Below are 24,195 nucleotides of genomic sequence, written 5' to 3' on the forward strand. Positions count from 1 at the left end.
TAATCGAAACCCATCATCAAAGAGAGGAATCTACATACCTTGGCACAACTACTATGCCACCAAATGGATTCGCCTGACATTTGGGACGTTTTTACAAATCCTCAGACCTCAGAACGAACCTGGTGCAATTCAACACCTTGTCCTCGAAGCACTATAGACAGGACATAGTGAAAGAACTGTAGGAAACATGAACAATAAGCACTATGCGAAAATAATTCCCTGCCAAGGCTTCCCTGGATTCACCGTTGTGTTTTTTATTATTTATCATTTGTTTATTTTACTGGTTATTTTGTTTATTTTACTGGTTATTTTGTTTATTTTACTGGTTATTTTGTTTATTTTACTTATTATTATTTTTATTTATTTTAATTCTGTTGTGAAATTTAAATCTGTTTTGATTTCTTTCAATTCCAATCAATACAATCAACTGGAATATGCATAATGTACACCCTTCTAGCCAAACCAGGCTATTCCAAGGGTGTCTACTGATGAGTAAATAAAATGATGTTAATAATAATAAATAGTTTCCGGGAGAATAAACCATGCTGACCTCTCCTGAGACCGACTAACTTGGCCACATCGTGAAAAAGACGCATAAAGATTCCTCGCTCATTTACGGGACTCACTTGTTGTGTTGTCAAATCCAAATCCGGAGTGGTGAGAACAGCTCACCACTTTAATAGGGGCGCCTCCGTAGCCAAGTGGGCAGGAGCAGTAGTGCATAGCACACGCTTCTTGATTAGACAGGGGTTCGAGCCTGTGACCACCAAATACGGAGGATGCGGAAGGTCAAGGAATGACCACCGCATATCCTCAGCCCGAATAAAGGGTGAGGGTTGGCGTCAGGAAGGGCATCCGGCAGTAAAAATTGCATGCCAAAACAATAAAAACGCTGACCCCATATAATAATGGGAAAAAGGCGAGGACAAAAAAAAAAGAATTTAATTTTTAGTAACTTCCTCATCTTGGAATAGAAGTTGGATTTGAGTAGATATACAAAATAACCCTCTTTTATCTTGGCCTCCTCACTGATTCGAAGAAACTTTTGCCTCACACAGGAAATCCTTCTCCTTTTTTGGTCCATCGCTTTCACAAATATTTTTTTTTATCAAACCTAGAGTGATGTGCAATGGAGGTAAATAGATTTTTGACTTATCCACCAAAGGAAGATGTGCTACATTTTTCTGTCTTGGTGTAGTTTCTGAACGGTCTGGCCATTTTTTTACCCTGTAGTTGCAATCCTTTTCTTGACTTACCCTGTAGTTGCAATCCTTTTCAAAAAAGCCTACAGGCTCTTTTTCAAAAAAAATATATGCCATCAAGAATACAAATGGAATATCTGTGCCGAACTAAAAGTGGTAGCTTTGCTGACTGGGTTGCAAGGTGGATACACTAAAATAAGTCTCTTGTATTCTGTCTAACTTGTGAACTCCTCTGACCGTTTGGTCGTCCCGGAGTATAAACAGAAAATTTATTTTATTTTATTTAAGTCCTAAGGAAGCGTAGGAAAACCCTGTAGGTTTTCCTTCGTGTGAACTGCATGGACCAATGGTATAGATGGATACTTATTTCCATTATGGAGTAAAAGTGCATTCAAACTGACCCTGGATGAATCAATGAAAAGTCTCCACTGCTCGGGGATGTACTCCAGATGTAACTCTTTCATAAATTCCTGGACATTTTTACAATAAATCAAAGAACCATCCATGGAGTAATAGGTCGTTACGTGAGGTTGCCTCTTCCTATAAAAAGACACCTTGACACACTTTTCAAAAGATTCCACTGCTGAAGCCGTGATCCTAGTAATTGAGCCTTGGTTTTGGAGAGGTCGAAATCTCTGACCAAATCGTTCAATTCTGCCTGAGTGATTAGAATCGGCTTTGAAGTATCAAGAGTTGAAAAGTCTGAATCTGTACTCGTTCTGGGTTCTGCATCTTCCAGAGACTCCTTTCCCGATCCTAAATCAGAGCCAAGTCCATAGGGTTCTGGTGGCTTTGGTACTGGCATTGCATCATCGTTAGGAATCTGGCTTAGAGCAGAGGGTATGTTAGGATACTCTACTTTATGCTAGGATATCCCGGAGAAACTTTATTCAGGGAGGAAATTGGAAATTGAAAGTGGGATATATATATTGGAATTAATAATAATAATTCATATTATCTGATTAATTTTATCAATGAATATATATTTACCCGGAAACCTCGAACAATTTTCCTACAAATAAACATTAACTTTTGATAACTCTTCTGACTGATAGTTGTGTGGAGTTATTGGTTTAAATGTTGTGAATGCAATTATGGCGTCTGATCTCATCTTTAACGTACGATGTCACTCATTCAAGTGTGCAGCTCCCCGCTTACAAACTCGAATACTGTATGTGGAAACTGTACTTCGGTCGTTGGATGAAGGTCACATAAAAAGTGGCCTTCAGAAATGTAAAGAAACGGATGAATGTTCACGGACAACTGTTTAAGAGAACTGCCAATTACAGATATGTTGCTGAACAACGTTCTACAGTAGTAGTCAGTAATTCAAGCGTCAGGATAACTGGTGGGCCCAACCTATTACGAGTAAAACATTTTCATAAAAGAATTCGGAAGCCTTTGTGACATTTAAGAAGTCTTAGGATTTCGAAAGGAATTGTAAAAGAGCGAGGGAGCAGAAAAAGGAATTATACAGGTACAATTGACTTCTTTTCATTGTGGTTGTGATTTTATTATAACTTTCGTAACTTTTCAAAAACATTCTAAATCTTAGAAAATAGGCATAAATCTTAAATTAATTCCAAATAATTATTTTAAATTTCAGAGAGCTGTCATTTTACGGTTTCCAGCGCAATCGGATCGAACCCAGACACAACATCTAATAAAAGCGCAATTTTGTTTTCAATTTGCTTCGAATGGGACATTTGTGGGCTTTACCTTCATTTACCCACTTTTTAATAGCAATAGCCATACATTTTCACTCAAAATCATCTAATTCAGGAATAATAAGTCTGGCTATCCTTTGCAGAACACCGTGGAAGAAATAATAAATAACAACTTTCAAATAACTCTGTGTCAGTTCAGTGAATTATTCATAAACATTATAGTTATGCATGAAGGATTATCGAGTATGTATTGCTATTTCAAACAGCCCACAGAATCCTGACTAGCGCTGCTTTCTACCAATGTAGAATTACTATTCAGTGAGACTGCTACTTAGATGGCTGGAAGCTGCCGTTAACCAGTTCCATCCGATTGCAAATGCATCCAGTCTGCTCAAAGTCATTGAAAAGGTGATCATCCCAATGATGAATATATGACTCCTGCCACATTGTCCCCTCCCAATATCTGCTATGCAAGCTGTGGAATATCAACATTCACCCATCTGTCATTCTCAACCACTGAAATTCTTCACGCACTACAACTGACATTGGAAATATCAGTCACGTACGACGACCTTCAAGGTAAGTGGGCTCTGCCCTGTCTGCTCGAAATGCACTTTTCTATCAAGGGTGAATTGCTATGGTCATCAGTGCCTTCTTTCAAGGAGCAATGATTCATCGACGACACTTTGTCAAGAAACATTTCGAGATGGATGCATCAATTGGAAGGGCCTCCTCTCTGGTTATTTACATGATCGTAGCAACACTGTTTTCTTTCCTGCTCGAGAACCGCAACGCCATCTCCTATGCACGCGATTTCAAAATCCTAACAAGAACCGGGTCTAATCAATAGTGCCATCTGTTGAAAATTAGTCTGCACAACTTTAAACTTCGAATCAATCCCTTCAAATCAGCCATAACGGCATACTCACTGAAAATCGCACTACTGAACTCATCTTCTCTCAAAATAATCTGGAAATACCGGAAGTAACATTCACTACCAACCTGGGGATATCGTTCGATCAGAGGCTCACGGTTCGTGCTAAATAGGTCGAATAAACATGTACATGCTTCGCTAACTCAGATGGACTGCCAAGCAACAACTGCATCTTGTGAAAGAACCAGTACTCGTCAGAAAGCTTTATTTACTCAGCTACATAAACAGCCATCTTATAGGATGCTGAACCCGATGGCGCAATACATTGACTGCTGACTGTTGATTAACTTTTTCCTTTCCATTAACAGTTGAATGCGCGTGCGCTGGATTAGACCGGTTGTATCAAATGTAAGCTCCGTGTTTTTCATTAACTGGCGCTACTTCGGTTTGAGTAACTTGAGCATCTATCAGGTTGGTCATGATACTGCTACTACTATCTAAGAAGCTTTATTAAGTGTTTTCTGGAAGATTCAGGTAAAGTTGTAAATTTTAAATGCATTTATTTAATGACATGATCCCCCAATATGACGGTCAAGCAAAGAGAGGTTATGCTACAGAGTTAACGGGTTCAAGTGCTGACTGTCCGTTGAACCGTCAAGGTCACCAAATCTTATGTTGCTGTTTCTAGCTAACATACAGAGTGATCGCTCTTTGGTGGTAAAATTAATTCCGGTTAGCCGGTTTTAAAAAGCATAGAAAGTGCAGCAACCATTGTGAGGGTAGAGAAATAGCCCCAGTCGTTGAGAAGCCTTTCACTGGAGAACTTTATGATTGTATGGAATTATAGTTTATTGGAAAGCCTACAGGAGGTTTACTAGCTGAAGGATAATGTAGCGCGTTACACATGCCCTCTTAGTAACTCTTTAAACTCCCTTAATACTTGTCAGATGATGATTCCACTGCTGCAACTAGCATCTCGAGGATTGCGATAGAAATAGTATTCCTCTTTTCTTAAATAAACAATGCACTTTTCGTACGATATCAACATTTGAACAGCGTTGCGTAAAAGATTGGTAAGGGAGAAAATTAGCTAATGTTCTACAATTCGAGTTGTATTTAGTAAGGTGTTATTCTGATACCTGAGTACTGGTGGCCAAGGCTTCCTTAAGATATTCCTTAAAGGAAGGAATTCCCCGACAAATGTTCAGCGTCCGGTCGTGCCCATTTGGGCCAGCGAGTCTTGCCCTTGATATTCCATCGTAGCGGAGGTGAGTTTGAGACCATCTGACAATCGCAGTGGACCAATTCTGACAAAGGATGTCATTTGTACTCCTTTATTCCATCCGTGCAGACTGTGAGTGATTTGGCGGCTTGATGAACATGGCTTGAGGTCAAGGCTGCACTGATTGGGGTTATTCGCCTCAGATATTTGCTCTTGTGGAGAGCCGGAAACGGGCCTTTACATAGTGTTGAATTTTCCGTTATATCAGGACATCAGAGAGAGGCTGGAGCGAGGGACCCACGTTCTCTTTCAGGCCACATAACGAACTATCTTACCAAGAGTCACATACAGCTGGGGCGACATCTATTGTCATTGATACAGAACTATATGCATGTATTTCGTTAATTTATCTTTCGACTGCCGAATTTCATTAGTGCGATTTCTTCTAGTTTCAGTACTACAAATAATTTTCTTTAACTTACTGTAAATACAGTTTGTGTTCTTCTACCAAAGAACAAATTCAAATACCCATAATTTATTATTATCTTTCAACGTATATATTCAGAGAAAAGAATGTTCCCACCTCGTATTCCTATATTCATAAGTCTCCTCTAACCCTGTTGGGAGACGGAATGAAAATTTAATTTTAAAATCAAAAGTTACGACCAGTAAATTAAGATAATATTACAAAATGCTCCAGTCGCCTTTGTAATAAATTGGAGAAGTAAAAATTGTAATCTCCTAGAAATACTGGTACATGTTGATCCTCGAAAACTTCTGTACAACAAGAGATATTCGCCTAACACCAGAGTGATACGAATGCCATAACATTCATTCAGAAACCATCACTGGTACTTCCTTATTTTGTAACCTACACATCCCAGGCGATGCAGATAGACAGAATTTACACTCTAAGTAGATTATGTATATAAAGTGCTTAGCATCATAATACACAGCCATTTCTGAATAAACAGAAAATTTTTAAGGTGGCATCGTTTTAGGTTATATCTCATATTGTGAATGCCTTCACAACGAGTTGCCATGATATTGCACTACTTCGAATAAGTAACGCTTCACCTAAGGAGAAGACTAGTGTTACTTATTCTCAGATAGGTACCACCACCCAGACAGCACTGTTTCAGGGCTATTTATGTATGTATGTGAATATCTACTCGAATATCCACTGGTCCCTATTAGACTGAGAAAAGCAAAAAAGGTAGAGGGAAAGTTATAGTAGGAGTGGAAGAGGAAAAGAAACAGTGTAGAAGAATGAAAGGGACAGTAACTCCTTCAACTCACACCACTCAAAAACTCATAAACTCCTCGAATAGGCAACGCTTCCCCAGTGGAGAAGGCTGTTGTTACCTATTCTCGGAAACTCCGGACATCATCGAGCTCCCCCTAGCAGCACTGTTTCAGGGCTATTTGATGTATGTATGTGAATATCTACTCGAATATCCACTTGTCCCTATTAGACTTAGAAAAGCAAAAAAGGTAGAGGGAAAGTTATAGTAGGAGTGGAAGAGGAAAAGAAACAGTGTAGAAGAATGAAAGGGACAGTAACTCCTTCAACTCACACCACTCAAAAACTCATAAACTCCTCGAATAGGCAACGCTTCCCCAGTGGAGAAGGCTGTTGTTACCTATTCTCGGAAACTCCGGACATCATCAAGCTCCCCCTAGCAGCACTGTTTCAGGGCTATTTGGCCCTTCGTCAGTGAGTGGGTAGGTACCCAAGTGATGCAATGATGGCAAAAACAGTTATGAAGTATAACTCCACAATATGAGAGATGCCTGATGGTGTATGATGTATTTAGACTAAGGCGCATTTAGGGCTAGAGCCTCAAGCTGCGAACAAATTTAGACTATGTATATAAAGTGCTTAGCATCATAATACACAGCCATTTCTGAATAAACAGAAAATTTTTAAGGTGGCATCGTTTTAGGTTATATCTCATATTGTGAATACCTTCACAACGAGTTGCCATGATATTGCACTACTTCGAATAAGTAACGCTTCACCTAAGGAACGAAGGGCCAAATAGCCCTGAAACAGTGCTGTCTGGGTGGTGGTACCTATCTGAGAATAAGTAACACTAGTCTTCTCCTTAGGTGAAGCGTTACTTATTCGAAGTAGTGCAATATCATGGCAACTCGTTGTGAAGGTATTCACAATATGAGATATAACCTAAAACGATGCCACCTTAAAAATTTTCTGTTTATTCAGAAATGGCTGTGTATTATGATGCTAAGCACTTTATATACATAGTCTAAATTTGTTCGCAGCTTGAGGCTCTAGCCCTAAATGCGCCTTACTCTAAGTAGATTTGTTTTTAACCAATAGTACAGGTAGCTCTGGTGGCAGTTTTCCTAATTTAGGATACTTATTTGAAATGAATTTATGATTCATGGGTATTTTCCAAGATTTACAACGTTTTAAATTTAAAAATAAATCATACTGTACTTTATTTTCGTCTTCATCGGCAATACACTTTTATAATTCTCTTCGAAATCCTAAGAGGTAATTGCTTAAAGCCACAAAACCCCTTCTACGAGAGTATCTTAGCCGTATTACGGTTGGCTGACCAGAAGCAAGCTTCTGGACTCAACGCTTGCGTTACTGGTTGTAAATACAACGTTGCTTAACACAGCTGTAATTCGGCTCTCCTTAAACGACTATCATTCTGTTTCTTTCAATTTCTGAAGGCCACTTATGAGATCGTGTGACGTTCATTCAGTGAACGAAGTGCACATTGCACATAATCATGTCCATAATTTCGAAGAAGTTGAAACGCGAAGGGACAAAGTCGTGTGTCAAAGAAGTAATAAAGAAACCGAAGGGATTAAAAACTCCTTAATTTTGGTCATAAAATTTAAGCCAATGACAGTTCCCCTCGACGACTTAAAAGGTGTCAGTGTGTATCTTCAGAAAGCTGTCCACATCTTTATACATCCCCCTGGTAAGTATATATTGACGGGGAAAAGTAATCCCACATTATGAATTTCTATGAAAACAGGTAGATTTTTTTTTAATATGATTTTATTTTTCAGAATAACTGTTTTTATATTCTTTAAGATGTACGTCACAAAACCAGTAAGTAGACGTATACACAGCAACATTCCATCGTTATTGGTTAGCGAAGTACAGATACAATATCCCAAGTGTTAAAGGGCACTTGTCCCAAGACTTCGGTAGGATAATCATAAGACACTTGTCAGAAGTGCTCCATGATTTTAGGTAGGACAATAGAGGACAGAACATAACTAATGTAAAATACATTCAGATATTCTTCACTATTGAAATTTAAATATTAAAGATAGGGTGGATATACTGGAAATTTAAATATAAAGATAGGGTGGATACTACCTAATACAATGTATAAATATCAGTTTTATTTCGCTTAATAAAAATGTTTATATATTTTGTTTTCTTCAACAGAGATAAACGGATACAGACCATGGATAGGGAAACAGATAACGACCATCTCTGTGGATTCGGGAGCTTCAAGCCACGTTGGCTGCAGAGGTTTGCTGATCCTAAAGCGTATTTAATAATGATTTGCGTCATCAGTACACTTCAGGGCGCGTATTATTCATATTTTGTTGGTATTATCACCACGCTGGAGAAACGATTTGGATTAGACAGCACAACTACTGGAGCCTTTTTGTCAGCTGAAAATGTGGGCCCTCTATTGGGAAACATAGTGATTGGCTACTACAGTCGAAAGGCCCACAGGCCACGTCTTATAGCCCTTGCAATGATCATCGAGGTGATTAGCTGCTTTATTACTGCAATGCCTTATTTCATCTATGGAGCAAATTACAACGAATCTGTAGACTCAACGAATTTTCACAACACATCAGAAAGCACACACCAGATGTGCACCGCTCCACTTCAAGACTCTTGTAATGACAATAAAAGTGTGTCTCCTGTCATTCCAGTGGTTTGTATATATTTCATTGGTCATATTTTAAACGGACTTGGATCGATAGCCATTAATATCATTGCATTACCATACTTGGATGACAATGTAAAAAGAAAAGAATCTCCAATATACGTAGGTAAGTAGAGATAATTTCCAGAATGATAATTGAACATTTTGAAGTTTTATAAATTTACGAACATTATTCAAAATTCATTTAAAAATAACTTTATGATTGTGCGTTATAACGTTTAAGTTTAAGGTTGGTAATTGTGCAGACCATGTGAGATGCTTAACTTCGGTTTCACGCTCCTCAAACCATGATTGGACATATCTGCCTGTGTGTATTGTATTGGAGCATTGTCATCTTGAAATATAGCTTCGTTTGTGGGAAACAATGTTTCTACCATGGGATGAATCTGGTCACTCAAAATATCGAGGTAGTCAGTGGCAGTTATTCGTTCTTCATGGTGATGATTGGGCCTAAAGAATAACAAGATATTGCTGCACAAACCATCATTATGACGGTTGGCACAAGACAGTGAATTATGCGCTTTCTTTGGCATTTATCAAACTTAAACTCTCCCTGACGTTGCAAAAGTCTGAATGATGATTCGTGTCATAATATGACACCATAACGCCATTGCATCCTCTTTCTAGCATTACCATTTGTAACGGATGGTTTTGGCAATAGCGGCTCCGCCATCAATTTATGAAGTTTATAAATTTAAAATGTCCTAGTCTCTGGCCACCGTTGCCGCTAAATCTTCTTCGGCTACTGTTGTACAGAATATTATTATTTTAAAGGCAGGTGAGAACTCTAATCTGAGTACTAGCCAATATACTAAATCTGAAGTGGCCAAGGCATTGAAGGAAATTTTTAAAGAGATTAAAATAAAAGCTCTGAGGCTTACTCGTAATAAGGGTGTTATAGAAACTGACTGAGGCTGATACAGCAAAGAGAACGGTTTTGTCGAATGTGGGATCACCTCAGCATCCGGCCCCGAGTGCCAAGCGATATTAGTGACCACAGCGCCCTTTCATAGTGATTATCTGATACGCTTTACTGTAAATACGTTTCTCCTGAGTTTCGCAAGTCCGTTAACTCTTGAGCATTATAATTAAATAGATCTTTCAATTTATATAACCCAGAAAGGAAAGCACCTTTCTTTAACCCCCTTTTTTATTTTTCGTTAATACTAACCTTCTCTTCGCTTGGGTCACTAGGCGGCACCGCTCTTGCCTCCACGTGGCGGGGCTGGTAACCTGGGAGAAAAAGGTAATCTCCCGGGACCAAAAAGAGCACGTCATGAGTAAATCAAACTCAGACTTATCTGGGCTGCCAGATGCACCCCAGTCAACAAAAAAGAAAGATAGCTCTATTTCAGGAACTTCAAATCGGCAGAAAACTGACTCTGACATCTATCCTACTCCAGCTTTCCTGATCATGCACTCAACTGGTGAAAATGCAATTGGCAAAATCTCGCCATTTAGGGTGCAGAAGGAATTAGAAAGCAGAGCTGGAACTCCTAAGTCTGTAAAAAGACTTAGGTCAGGAGATATTCTGATCGAGACCTCTAATAGTAAACACTCAGAGCGGCTTTTGAATATTAATCTCTTTGCTGGAATACCAGTTACTGTGACACCCCACAGATCACTGAACACCTCTAAAGGAGTGATCTCTGATTGGGATTTAATAGATGTGTCCGAAGAGGAGATGCTCGAAGAACTTAAAGAAGAAGGCGTTATACAGGTAAAGAGAATTTCCACCAGAAAAGAAGGAGTTCTGACTCCTACACGCAATCTCATTCTTACCTTTAATACACCACATCGCCCAGCATCCATTAAGGCTGGATATCTGGTCTGCAATGTCAGACCTTATATTCCTAATCCCCTACGGTGTTTCCGATGCCAGAAGTACGGACATTCCCAGACAGCTTGCCGGGGAACTCCTGCTTGTGCAAAGTGCGGGTCAGTTGAACACAACTGCGAAGCCTGTACTGCACCCCAACCGATATGCCCAAACTGCAAAAAAGATCATCCCGCTTACGCTAGAACATGTGAACGCTGGAAAACTGAGAAACTTATTCAGATTTATAAAACCAATCATAACGTGTCCTATCAAGAACTAAGCGAAATATCTCACCACCAAACCTTGCAAATAGATCTACGTATGCTCAAATAACCAAAAAATTCCAATCAACCGCATCGCAAACTGAACTAACAGTACTCCCAAAAGAGTCTTTTTCGAACTATGTAAAAACACTGTTCAATGCAACTCAAACTCAGGCAGTCAATACGCCTGTTTCTATACCAATCGAAAATCCCCACTTCCCGGATGAAGGGCACAAAGAAAAACAAATCGTAACTACTCACCAACAGGAAATGGATACTAAGGAAATACCCCCAGATGACCCGGTCCTACACATTTTTGTAGAAGAAGACATGGAAACAGAAAGGCCCTACTTTCGAAAGAAAGACAAAAACAAGAGTGAAAAACAGAGAACCTCAGCACCAACAAAACGCGCGGAAAGTTTAACTAGAGATAAACAATGAACACAATAATCCAATGGAATTGTCGTGGTTTCCGTGCCAATATTGATGACCTATACGACCTTACCTCTAAATACACACCAATATGTCTCTGCCTCCAAGAGACGTATTTCAAACCTCAAGACACACCAAAACTGTCTTATTACAATATCTTTAGAAAAGATAGAACCGATCAAAATACTACACATGGCGGTGTAGCTGTCATAACAAACCCATATGTTCCTGTCAAACAGGTCTTACTGAACTCTCCCCTCGAGGCAATAGCGGTCCGTGTAGCTGCTGACATCCATATTACAATCTGCTCCTTATATATTCCACCAAGCTTTTCCATCCAACAAAATGATCTAAACAACCTCATAGCTCAACTCCCCACACCTTTCCTCATTCTGGGAGACTTAAATGGTCATCACACACTATGGGGTAACAACAATATTGACCAAAGAGGAAAACTAATTGAAAAATGTTTAGATGATAACAACCTTCTCCTTCTAAATGACGGGTCACCTACTTATGTTCACCTTCCTTCTGGAACATATACTGCAATAGACCTGTCTATCTGTTCTGCAACTTTGTATCCTACTCTAAAGTGGACGGCAAACAATGATCCATTGCATAGTGATCACTTTCCCATTACAATTGAATTACTTAATAAACCCTCTTATCATCTTACTAGAATTCCTCGGTGGCTAATTGATAAAGCAGACTAGGAGATGTATAAAAATTTAACTAAACTGGACCCGGAAATTATACAAAAATCCCCAACCAGGGAAGCGGTTGAGTATGTCACAAAAACTATACTACACGCAGCAAGACAAGCTATACCAAAATCCTCCTCAAAATTACCTGAACACCCAAAAATATGGTGGAATGACGAATGCCGTGCAGCAAAAAGAGATCAAAGTAAAGCTTGGAATACCTTTAGGCGCTATCCAACCACAGCTAATCTCATTCAGTTTAAACGCGTTAGAGCAAGAGCCAGGTATGTTAGACGCAGTAATAAAAAGGCCGCTTGGATTCGCTTCACTTCAACCATCAATCAAGCAACTCCCACACACAAAATTTGGAAAACAATCAGGAAAATGAGTGGTAAATATCAAACGACACCTCAGCCTATCATGGAATGGAGAGGGCAGAACATTTCTGACCCTACCCAAATTGCCAATATACTAGGAGAAACTTTTGCCAGAACATCATCAACAGAAAGTTACATACCAGCCTTCAGAAGATTCAAAGAAAATTCAGAAAAACAAATGTTAAACTTTTCATCAAAAGCAGAAGAGCAATATAACTTACCATTCACTATCCACGAACTACATAGAGCCTTGTCAACATCTAGGCGTAGCGCTGTAGGACCAGATAATATCCATTATTCGATGATACAGGAACTCAGTGCTGAATCACTGCAGTCACTTCTTGATCTGTTCAATAGGCTCTACCGGGAAGACACATTTCCTGAACAATGGCACCACGCTACAGTCCTTGCATTCCTTAAACCAGGAAAAGGCCCGACAAACCCTACTAGCTATAGACCCATTGCCTTGACCAGTTGCCTTTGCAAAATTCTGGAAAAGATGGTGAACCGTCGGCTGATATGGTACCTGGAAAATTTCAATCTCTTACATTCTGCACAATTCGGCATTCGACAGAACAGATCAACACTAGATATACTAGTAAAACTAGAGAATTCCATTCGGAATGCATTCCTTAGATCGGAACACCATGTAATGGTTTGCTTTGACATCAGCAAGGCCTATGATTCCACGTGGAAGTATGGAATACTCCGTGAGCTACATCGCCATGGACTTCGGGGCCATCTCCCGATTTTCATACGCAACTTCCTAGACAAGAGAACTTTCCAGGTTCGATTTAAAACTTCGCTGTCCAAACTATTTTTTCAGGAAGAAGGAGTTCCCCAGGGCTCTGTACTCAGCGCTACACTCTTTATAATTGTGATAAACACCATTGCTGAACAACTTCCGAACACTATTGATAAGGCACTGTTCGTAGATGACCTTAGTATTTCTTGCCATGCGAAAAACATGAATACGATCGAGAGACAATTACAAGGGGCAATAAATAAGATCAGTACATGGGCACAAACCAATGGTTTTCAGCTTTGCTCTCAAAAAACGTTGTGTATCCATTTTTGCCGACGACGTAAATTGCACCTACACCCGGAACTACAACTGAACGGAAAACCAATAGCAGTTCAACCCAGCATACGATTCTTAGGAATCACCTTAGATCATAAACTAACCTTCCTGGAACATATTAAAAGACTAAGAACATCCTGCCAACAAAAATTAAATATCATCCGGGTTCTCTCAGCAACGAAGTGGGGAGCTGATCGCCTTACCTTATTACAGCTATACAGATCTTTAATAAGATCAAAACTTGATTATGGGGCCCCAGTATATAGCTCAGCAAGGCCTAGTGTCCTTCGCTGGCTTGATCCTCTCCATCACAGTGCAATACGCATTGCTCTAGGAGCATATCGCACGTCTCCTGTACATAGTCTATATGCCGAAGCTCACGAACCCCCTCTCTCTATCAGAAGGCAACAACTTATATTACGCTATGCATATAAAATTAGATCTATGCCTGAACACCCAAATTGGGAATTACTTTTCACTCCCCAACACAGCAGGTTATACCATAACCGCCTTACTGCTAACAGACCGTTAGGTATAAGAATAAGACATCTTCTAGAAGAACTTAATCTGAGTTTTGATAATATCGCAAATACCCCTCCACTACTCCTTCCACCGTGGAAAATTACTCCACCTTTATGTGATAAATACCTTCATAAATGGGATAAATCTGCACTACATAAAGAAAATTTCTTGCAATTGTACCTTGCAGTGGTGGAGCAGTTTCCAAACTTCATTGTAGTTCATACTGATGGGTCAAAGAATGACGCCCACGTTGGAATCGCCGCAGTTTTCCCGAACATAACATTAGCCTACAAACTGCCACATGAGTTCAGTATCTTTTCTGCTGAACTAATGGCAATTCAGGTTGCACTGAATCATATCGAGTCCTCTAATATTGAAAGCAGTATAATATTCTCTGATTCTCTAAGTGCACTTCAAGCCCTGGAAAACACCATGAACATCACCCACCCTGTCGTTAAAGAAATAACAAACTCTTTATATACCTTATCCGAGCTTGGAAAAACCATACACTTCTGTTGGGTCCCAGGACATATGGGAATTCCAGAAAATGAATTAGCGGACAATGCCGCAAAAGCGGCCGACATACCACCTGATGTACAGTGGAGAGTTCCATATCAAGATTATAGACGAATAATACAGGAAAAATGCATGTACCAGTGGCAATCAACATGGCAAAACCAACTTGAAAATAAGCTTCGAAGTATCAAGCCAAACTTGAGCAATGGCCTTCAAGCCTCAGTGCAATTCGACAACAGGAGGTAATACTAGCTCGTCTCCGAATAGGTCACACTAATATTACTCATGGTTATCTTTTAAGAGGAGAGAATCACCCCCAGTGTGATCACTGTAAAACAGTGCTTTCAGTGAAACATATCCTTGTGGAATGCACAAAATTTGCAAGAGAACGCCAGAATATCTTCACTCCAGCCACAACTGAAGACCCACTAACGCTTATTTCACTTTTGGGCAATAAAACCAATGTCTCAAAGATTTTTACCTTTCTCAAAGTGATCAATATATACCACCTCATTTAGCTAGTCAAAAATCAGTTTCCTGACTCTCGATCCATAAAGAAATAGCATAAATACTAACCTATGTATGGCGCATTATGGCCATAGACGCCCATGCGCCAAAAAAATCTCCAACGAAACAAACAAACAAACAAACCTCAGCATCCCTTAAAAAATCTGACCTGACCCTGATTATTTTTGACATGGAGAAGGACTTAGTCAAAAAAGTGTTTCTTGAAGGTCTTTGCTTCGAAAATCTACAAGACTCCGACAGTACACTTGAGGATCTTACCAAGGAATTGAATTTTTGATTTACCATTAAGTGTACACTCAAAAGTAATGTACATTAGGTCATTTGTGTTTCTCCTCGGCTAGTTACAGCTATATATTGGGTTCACTGCCCACAAATTTAAATCTTTTGTGGTGGTGACGAAATGCTATATTTGCCTAGGCTTCGATCACACTACCACCACATGTCGACAGTCCCCCACTTGTGGTCACTGCTCTAATCGTAACGATGTATTTTGCAATTGCCCAGATAAATGTGAACTTCCAGTATGAGCAAACTGTAAATCTGGAAAGAACGATTCCAGATACTTTGCCCGTGATCCACAATGCCCAGAGTTATAAGAGCTAAACAACTGATACGCTTAAGAACCACCTATGGGTAATACTTCTTATAACCATTCTTCCACTGCTCTATCACTTCAGCCTTAAGCAAGTTCAGTCTTCTCAACGGGCTTTTTGATGTGAGAATCCAAGTTAAGCAGTTATTTTCTGTCTAAGTTAATTTATTTAAAATGCATTCTGCTTTAATCTACCTTTATTTTCTTCTAAACATAATGTTTGTTGTTTTTAGGAATAATGTTCTCATTACGATTATTTGGTCCCGTGCTTGGCTTTACACTTTCTTCGATGAGTCTGAAATACTACGAAGATCCATTGTGTAAGTAAGTCAGTAAACATGCTTAAAGTCGATATATTTTATGAAAGAAACTAAATTTCGTTATTGAATCTTCTGGATAGTATCGAGTATATGTTTTCTGTAATAAAATATGATTAATATTTGTTTTTTTTTTTTAATAAATAGCAAATACAGTATACTGCTATTTAAAATGTATGTGTTCCACAGTATGGAGAACGGAATATATTTTAAACAAACAGCGATATACTTCTCCACTGGAGCAGTGCTTTTTTTATATAAAGTACGTAGTTCAATACCGAAACACCTCGCGATGAAATGCACATCACAATATGATGGCTTTAGTTGCTGATGCTCCTAAACCCTACTACTACAACAACTATATATCATGATTTCGATCACAACGAGATCTTTTCTCTCACTGAAGACCATGAGAGGAGTGTTAACCATTCTTACGTCAATTGGAGTTGGGAAGGTACAATGGAGATCATATAACCTTCTGACATAATCAGTTGCATGGTGGTGTCTCATATTCTTAATATATAGTGTATTTGCCTTTTCTTGTGATGCTGTGAAATTTAATAAGATATTCTCAGATACACAACCATCGATGACCGTATTCGTCTCTAAGTTGAACATAAACCGAAACCACGGGTTTGAGCAATCAACTCCTGGTTTTCAGTGGAAGCAAATATTGATTTCAAAAGTATATTTAAGATTTAATATTTGAACCTCTGACAAAATTTAAATGACATACTTTCCAACTCTTCGTGACATATCGATGGAGAACCATTGGAGTTGAATTCTACGTTTGGATTATGACGCTCATGAAATCAATTTTAAGGGGGAATGTTCTTTTAAAACACACTTTATGATCACATTAATATTTACTTGATATTTCATAGTTCATCAGAGGTTTGCTTCTTTCGCGATGCTCTTGCAGTTACGGTTCAACAAGTTGAACGTAGAGAGTTGACATCAGTAGTTATCCTTTTCGTTGGGATATATTGTATTATGCTTTAAGAATCTTAAAATATCAAGGAGTTCTATTTAATGTGAATAATTTACAAAAACTTAAATGATAATAGACAAGTGGCAAAAACTCATATGCGATGTGCGTTGCTTTTTTTTTCAGATGATCCAGGATATACACTGGAAGATCCTCGATGGGTTGGTGCTTGGTGGATGGGATTTCCTCTGTTAGGCATCGCATTATTTTTATTCACAATTCCGTTGGCATTGTTTCCAAAACAATTAAAATCTTCCTCAAACTCACCTTCCGAAAAACTTCCTAATGAAAGAAAAAAAAAACCGGATGAAAGATTAAAATTTTCAGGCAAGTTTCTCTCATGCTACAGAATTAGAAAAGTTAATTTCAAACGTATATTTGTGTTGAGCTATCAAAACAAAATGATCTTTAATATATTTTTGTCTGCAGATATCCCTAAAACAGTGAAGAAGATTTTGCGCAATCCAATAGTCATATTTCAATGCCTCGCCCTCATCTGCCACATCAATGGAATGATGGGTTACCTCATGTGCCTCCCTAAATACTTGGAGACTCAGTATCGTTTGTCAGCATCAAAGGCCAACCTACTCTCAGGTAATGAAAATGTAATTTTTGCGAACTTATTCTCATACCAATATCGTTCACTGTTTCGTAGATTTAAATATGCATCCCGTGACCATTGAAATATTAACAGAGACAGAGAGGGTATTGCAACTCGATGAGTACAGAACCGGATTGGTTAACGTTGCAACTGTACCACCACAAAGAGAAGATAGTTGCTGGCATCATAATTGAGACGAGATTAAAATTAACATGCTATAATTATTTGTTTCATGCTGCTAAGTATTTATTAGTGTTATGCTATTTACAATTGTGCATCACAAGGTTATGACCAGTGACCCTTTCATTTAAAGAAACGGGCTGTTGTCTGTCGAAGCCTGGATGTGGCGAAACTTCACACTCATATCATAAATGGATTTTATCCCCAAGCTTAATATTAGCAGATTGATCTGATTCATCCCTTTTTTATTTCTTCGACTTAGATAACGCACAGCTGGAAAGCACATTGATTGCAAAGCAGGACACTGGATCGTGGTAAGCAGAAAAGAACACCATTACTATTACCAATTTGTGCAAGGTGGGAGATTTTTTTTGTTTTAGGAGAATCAGCGACTAAGGCCATATTGCTCCGCATATACTGTCTGTAAATTGCGTCTATTCTGTGATAGATTTTCTGTTTGCTGGATGGAAAACCAGAGTTTCCGGCAGAAAAAATCATACTACCTTCTCCTGAGACCGAGTAACTCGGTCTCGGTCTCACTTTCACTTTGTGAAAAGGCCCATAAAAATTCCTCACGTCATCGACGGGACTCGAATTCAGATCTTTTCGACTTGGTGTGGGAACGGCGATTCTACTAACTGTGCCTCCCACGAGGGCTCCATTTAAGGAGACAGAATTCCACGACAAGGATTGGCTTTTTATTTGAAGTAGCTGTTAATGGCCATACTTCGGAATAGAGGAGTGGAAGTTAGACCATTGATCTACTGTATCTCCAAATTATTTGGAGATCCTACAGTTAAGTGTTGTTTGGCCATCCATCGAAGACTCTGGACGTAAACTTTCCGTGAGCATGAAAGTAAAGTTTTGAGTCAAATACTGTTCCATTTTTCCTGGGTTGGAATGACTAACATAACAGTTCCATCGAGTATTGAAGTTATTGGGGTCAGTTTGGCGACGTTCAAAAGACTACTTTTTATTTATTTATTTATTTATTAAATCTGTTTATTGCTCTGCCAAAGAGCCACCCCCTGGACAGCTAGAAGCTAGGGGGGTGATATTACACACAGAGGTTAAGACAGGGACATGTGCCTGGCGGTTACATGGGGCCCATGTATGCCTAACCCGACAGGTACAGAACTTAGTGTTTATTATTTTACATAATTTACAGAATTAAAGGATATTATTTTCTCTAAATTGCTATAAATTACATAAGCATGAGGGAAATATACAAAATATAAAGAAATGAGGCAGTCCTTCACCGGTTGTTACACGTGGTATCTCTTCAATTCTTCAATCTTGAACGTAATAGTGCAGCCAGGCGTCTTTGGAGTAGTAGATTCTAAGTAAGAGAGGACCAGTGATGGCTTCACCTATCTTTAACGGGATGCATTGTGGTGGCATTTTCCTTCTGGTGGCGTCTCATAAGTGTACGTTTGCATATGTGTCCTTTAGCTTCTGACGTCTGTATGAATGCTGTTCGCAGAATCTATCCAGGTCGATGGCTAGATTGTTCATCAAATCTACCGTGTTTCCTGGGAACATGCGTCTCAATCCTTTCAGGTTGTTCAAGCTGATTGTGAGTGGGAGCCTTGGGTCCATTTGATTCCTTCCGGCAATGCGTGGAGTTTTTATTAAATCAGTGATGTCAGGGGTGTCGAGTCGTCTTGTGATTAGTCTGGCAAGTGTAAGAAGATTTGCTGCCACAATCTGTTGTTTCCATGGGGTGACTTCCAGATTTATGTAGAACTGAGCCCTAGAAATGGTGTATTGGTTGCCAGTCCGCCGGTTGAGCCATTTCAGGAGCCAGTATTCCAGGCTGAGGAACTTGTTGAAGTGTGTTGTGGGAGCAGAGGACCAAATGGTTGCGGCATAGAGAGGTATGGGATAGACACATCGGACAACATATTTCTTTACCAGGTCGGCGTCATGAATTCCCGTTAGTTCCTGGCGGATCGCCCACATAGCGGAGTACATTTTTGTTTTTGTGTTCAGGAGGTGAGCCTGGAATGTCAGCCCATCATCCCACACTAATCCGAGATCTTTGTACGTTTTTACTTTCTGAATGGGTGATCCATTGATAGTAAGATTAATGTCATTGCGTGACTTCTTCCAGGTGAAGGACATTTGAGCTGTCTTTGTTTGGTTAATCTGTAGTCCGATGGAAGCCAAATATTGTTGAAGGTTATGTATGGTTTTATTTGCCTGCAAGGTAGTGCTAAGAACCTGAGTTTGGTCAGAGGATGTAATATAAAGTTTCAGGTCATCGGCGTATGATTGGAAGTCAGTTTGGGATGCAAGGAAGGGCTCCAGCGCTGCGGCAAATAGGGTTGGTGATAGGACTCCCCCTTGCGGGACACCCCTATTAGTAATGCAAGTTGTCTGAAATCTGCGATGTGATATGATGAGATGTCTATGCTCCAGGATTGATTTAATGATACGGAGAATCCTTCCAGTGATGTTAAAGTACTGCTGGAGAATGGTGATTAGAGCTGTTATATCTATTTTGTCATAGGCCGCTTTTATGTCAAAGAAAATAACATCAAGCTGTGTCCTGTTGTTGAGGGCTTTCTGGATTCTGGTAAGGGTGTCTAGGAGGTTGCTGTTAGTAGATCTCCCTTTAATCACAGTGTGGAGGTACGGAGGCCTGTGATTGAAACAGTGGTCTGCAATGGTGGGCTGGATTGCTTTTTCAAATATCTTTAGGAACCCACAGCCGATGGCAATCGGCCTGAAATCTTGAGACCGCTTGGGGTCCCTGCATTTAGGGACTGGCCGCACAAAGTATGTGTTCCAGATATTTGGAATCTCCCCACTTTCTAAGATTTTGTTAAAAATATTGACTAGTGGGTCTATAATATATGTACTGCAGATTTTGATTAGAAACAGAGGAAACCGGTCGGGACCCACAACAGCTTTCAGTGGAAGTTTTTTGATGACCTCCATCAGATGGTTCCGGGTTATGGTTATGATTGATATTGGAGGTTTGAAGAGAGGGCCAAAAAGTGTAAAAGGGGGTGGAACATGTGACTGGTCGGTCTGTTGAAAAGTAAGCTCAGTCCATTCTTTAAATATTTCTTCCTTCATATTGATTTGCTTATGGCTCTGTTTCTGGAGTCTTTTAGATCTTTTCAGCTTATCCAGGGCAAACTGGTTGCAGACAAGTCGTTTTTGTCTTAAGAAGAGAGCCCTTGCCTTTTTATAGGCGCTGAAGTTTTCGGTGTCAGCTGATTTTCTCCATCGTCTGTAAGCCTTCTGTTTCTGGAGAAAAGATTGTTTGATTGTTTGATTAAACCATACAGAGGTTCTGGAGGTGATGCGTATTTCTTTTGCAGCTCCCTCTTTGGCTATTCCATAAAGCTCTTCGGCTAGGTGGCTTAAGGCTACATCAGGAGGGACAGTGAATAGGTGTGTCCAGTTGAATTCTCTGAGACGTCTGAGGATGATTTCTGGTTTCAGGAATTTAGTAGAAAAGGTGAGTTCTCTCTCAGGTTGGTTTTCTTTTCTGGGCAAGTGATGATTGTGATTTTTTTGTAAGGCGATTTCACATGTGATAGGATTGTGGTCAGAGTAGAATTTAAAAGAAGAGGTGATCATACATATGCTGACAAGATTATGGAATACGAGGTCGAGTGTGCTATTACCTCTGGTTGGGCTGGTAATACTTTGTACGAGGCCCAGGGCAACAAATATGGCGTCCAGTTCTTTCTTGGCTTCTTCATGGCGTGGTGTAGGCATGTTGAAGTCACCGGTCACTATGGTTTTGAGGTTTGTTTCTAAGTTTGTAGCTATCCAGTTGTGTAGCTCCATTCTTGAATCTTCAGTATGATCTGGGGGAAAATATATTACACAGATTTGAATCTGGGTATCCTTGAACGATAACACTGTGGAAAGAGATTCAAAGTTAGATGTTTGGCTGGTTTTAGTTTTAGTGGGTTGAAAATGTTCTCTGAACACCAGTGCGACTCCACCTCCTCTTCTGTCGTCTCTGGAATTCTCTAGAGATCTGTACTTTGTTGGCTGCGTGAGGGTATCTAGGTGATTGCTCTTGGGTAACCATGTTTCTGTGATACATATAATTTCATATTCTTCCATGTTTATATGTTTATTTGTGTTGACTTCAAGGTCACTGTTGGGAGCAATAGAGGTCAGAATTTTTATATTGTCTGCATGAGTGATAATTTTCTGGTTGCACGAACAAGAGTTGCATTGATCGCTGTAAATGATAAGCCAAACAGGACTTCTCCTTAAGGAACACAAGCATAGATTAGCATCAGCATTAGTAGAGGCACATGATGCAAGAAAGCAAGCTTACGCAGCATCAGCCAAAAAAAAACTCTTCCCATTTCACTGATCCATTCATTACAAATGTTTGTCTAGTTCTGCCTTGAATTTATTTAAGCTATCAACTTCCACAACAACAGATGGAAGTTTGTTCCAGCAATCAACTACCCGCTGAATAAAGGCAAACTTCCTCACATATATTTTACAACTGTCTTGCCTCATTTTGAATCTATGCCCCCTCAAATTTCAAATTAAAAATTATTATATTAGGGCCACCCATTATTTCTAATATATATGTATTTTGTCTGTAAATTGCGTGTGTTCTCTGGTCGATTTATCTGTTTGGTGGACGAAAAAGCCCCAGTTTCTGGGGAAAATTTTGCTATCTACGCCTTAGACCGGCTAACTCAGCCACGGAGTGAAAAAAGCCCATTAAAGTTCATTGCGTCATCGACGGGATTCGAACCCGGGCCTTTTCCACACGGTGTGGGGAGGACGGTGACGATACCACTGTGCTACGTGCGCAGGCACTATGACCCCTCAGGTTTATAATCTGAGCAAGAGCAAGATGATCCCATCAGCATTGAGCCTGCTCAATCCATTCAAGGCCTTATACATCTCAATCAGATCGCCGCGCAGGTGCCTGGTCTCCAGAAGCTGCAATTTGCAGAACTTAAGCCTTTCTTCATAAGAGCAACTCTTTGTTCCCTTCACCAGTCTTGTTGCCATTCTCTGTACTCGTTCTAGAAACTCTACATCCTTCCTAAAATAAGGTTTCCAGACCTGTACGCAGTACTCAAGGTGTGGCCTGACCATTGCCTTATACAAGGGGGCAATCACCTCCTTATCCCTGCTCACAAAATTCCTGTATATCATTGACAATACCCCATGACCTACGCTGGCACCCTGTCTCCACTTCTCAGAAATCTTCATATCTGACTGCAGAATTACTCCCAGATCTCTTTCATTCTCCGCTACCCTGAGTGTAACACCACACAGTTGGTACATTTGTCTGGGGTTACTTCTACCCATATACAGTACTTTGCATTTTTCAATGTTAAACTTCAGTTGCCACTTCTCAGCCCATCTACCCAACTTTTCCAGAGTCTGTTGCAGCAGCATACTGTCATTACTGTTATTAACAACCCTGCCAACCTTTGTATCACTGCAAACTTTGATATTCAGCTTGATATACCTTCATCAATATAATTAATAAATATACAAAACAACAAAACAAATCATCAACCCCCAGATACCCTCAAAGCCACTCCCGCTGAAAAAAACCTTGAGGCAGTAGCTGCACGAGTCAATATTAACTTTGATTTAACCATAGTCTCATCATACTTGCCACCTAACCAAAATATAAGCTATGCCGACTTAGAAGAATTAGTGATACAACTTCCCAAACCCTATTATACCTTATGAGCCCTCAACAGTCACCATCCACTGTGGGAAAACCATAATCTGGACAAGCGTGGACAAACGATTGAAAAACTACTTCATCAACAGAATCTGATAACTGTCAATAATGGGGCTCACACCTATGCATATCTTCCGACAGGATCTACATCAGCTAGTGATGTCTCTCTATGCACAGCAACCATATATCCTCTATTTGGATGGACTATTCACAGCAATCCGCTGGGCAGTGATCATTATCCTGTGATATGTCGCATTGACACAAGCATTCCCCGCCTTTCTTATCGGATCCCCAAATGGAACTTTTCCAAAGCTAAATGGGATGTGTACAAGCAGCTAGCAATACTAGAAGAAAACCAGATCCAACAAACATCCATAAACCTGGCAGTAGAATACATATCTAATCAAATACTGCAGGTAGCAGACAAAGCAATTCCTGAGCGACAAGCTATGTTTTTCCCACGACGAACATCTCTCTCAGCATTTCTGACCTACTAGGAGACGCACCACATGTGACCAAAAATTTTGATTTCTTCAAACAGATAAAACTATACACGATATAAACTTGAAAAACATCTATACAGATAGAACTATGTATTTAACATCACCATAGTTAGGCGCATTATGGCCTTTGCTGTCCTTGCGCCGTAAAGCCCT

General features: G+C 39.7%; 1 protein-coding gene across 1 annotated transcript in view; it reads left to right on the forward strand.

Moving 5' to 3' along the window:
* The first annotated feature begins 7,678 nt into the window (after positions 1–7,678).
* LOC150077194 (solute carrier organic anion transporter family member 74D-like) overlaps positions 7,679–24,195 on the forward strand; it is a 31,509-nt gene continuing 14,992 nt past the window's right edge. Inside the window, exons 1-6 of the mRNA XM_090385808.1 lie at positions 7,679–7,925; positions 8,042–8,059; positions 8,407–9,027; positions 15,986–16,072; positions 17,184–17,384; positions 17,487–17,651. Of these exons, the coding sequence (XP_090241934.1) occupies positions 7,679–7,925; positions 8,042–8,059; positions 8,407–9,027; positions 15,986–16,072; positions 17,184–17,384; positions 17,487–17,651 (1,339 nt within the window). The remainder of the gene's footprint in view (positions 7,926–8,041; positions 8,060–8,406; positions 9,028–15,985; positions 16,073–17,183; positions 17,385–17,486; positions 17,652–24,195) is intronic.

The sequence above is a fragment of the Mastigoproctus giganteus genome, chromosome 12 (genome assembly GCF_048544385.1).
Source record: "Mastigoproctus giganteus isolate SK-2022 chromosome 12, ASM4854438v1, whole genome shotgun sequence".
In the NCBI taxonomy this organism is placed as follows: Eukaryota; Metazoa; Arthropoda; class Arachnida; order Uropygi; family Thelyphonidae; genus Mastigoproctus; species Mastigoproctus giganteus.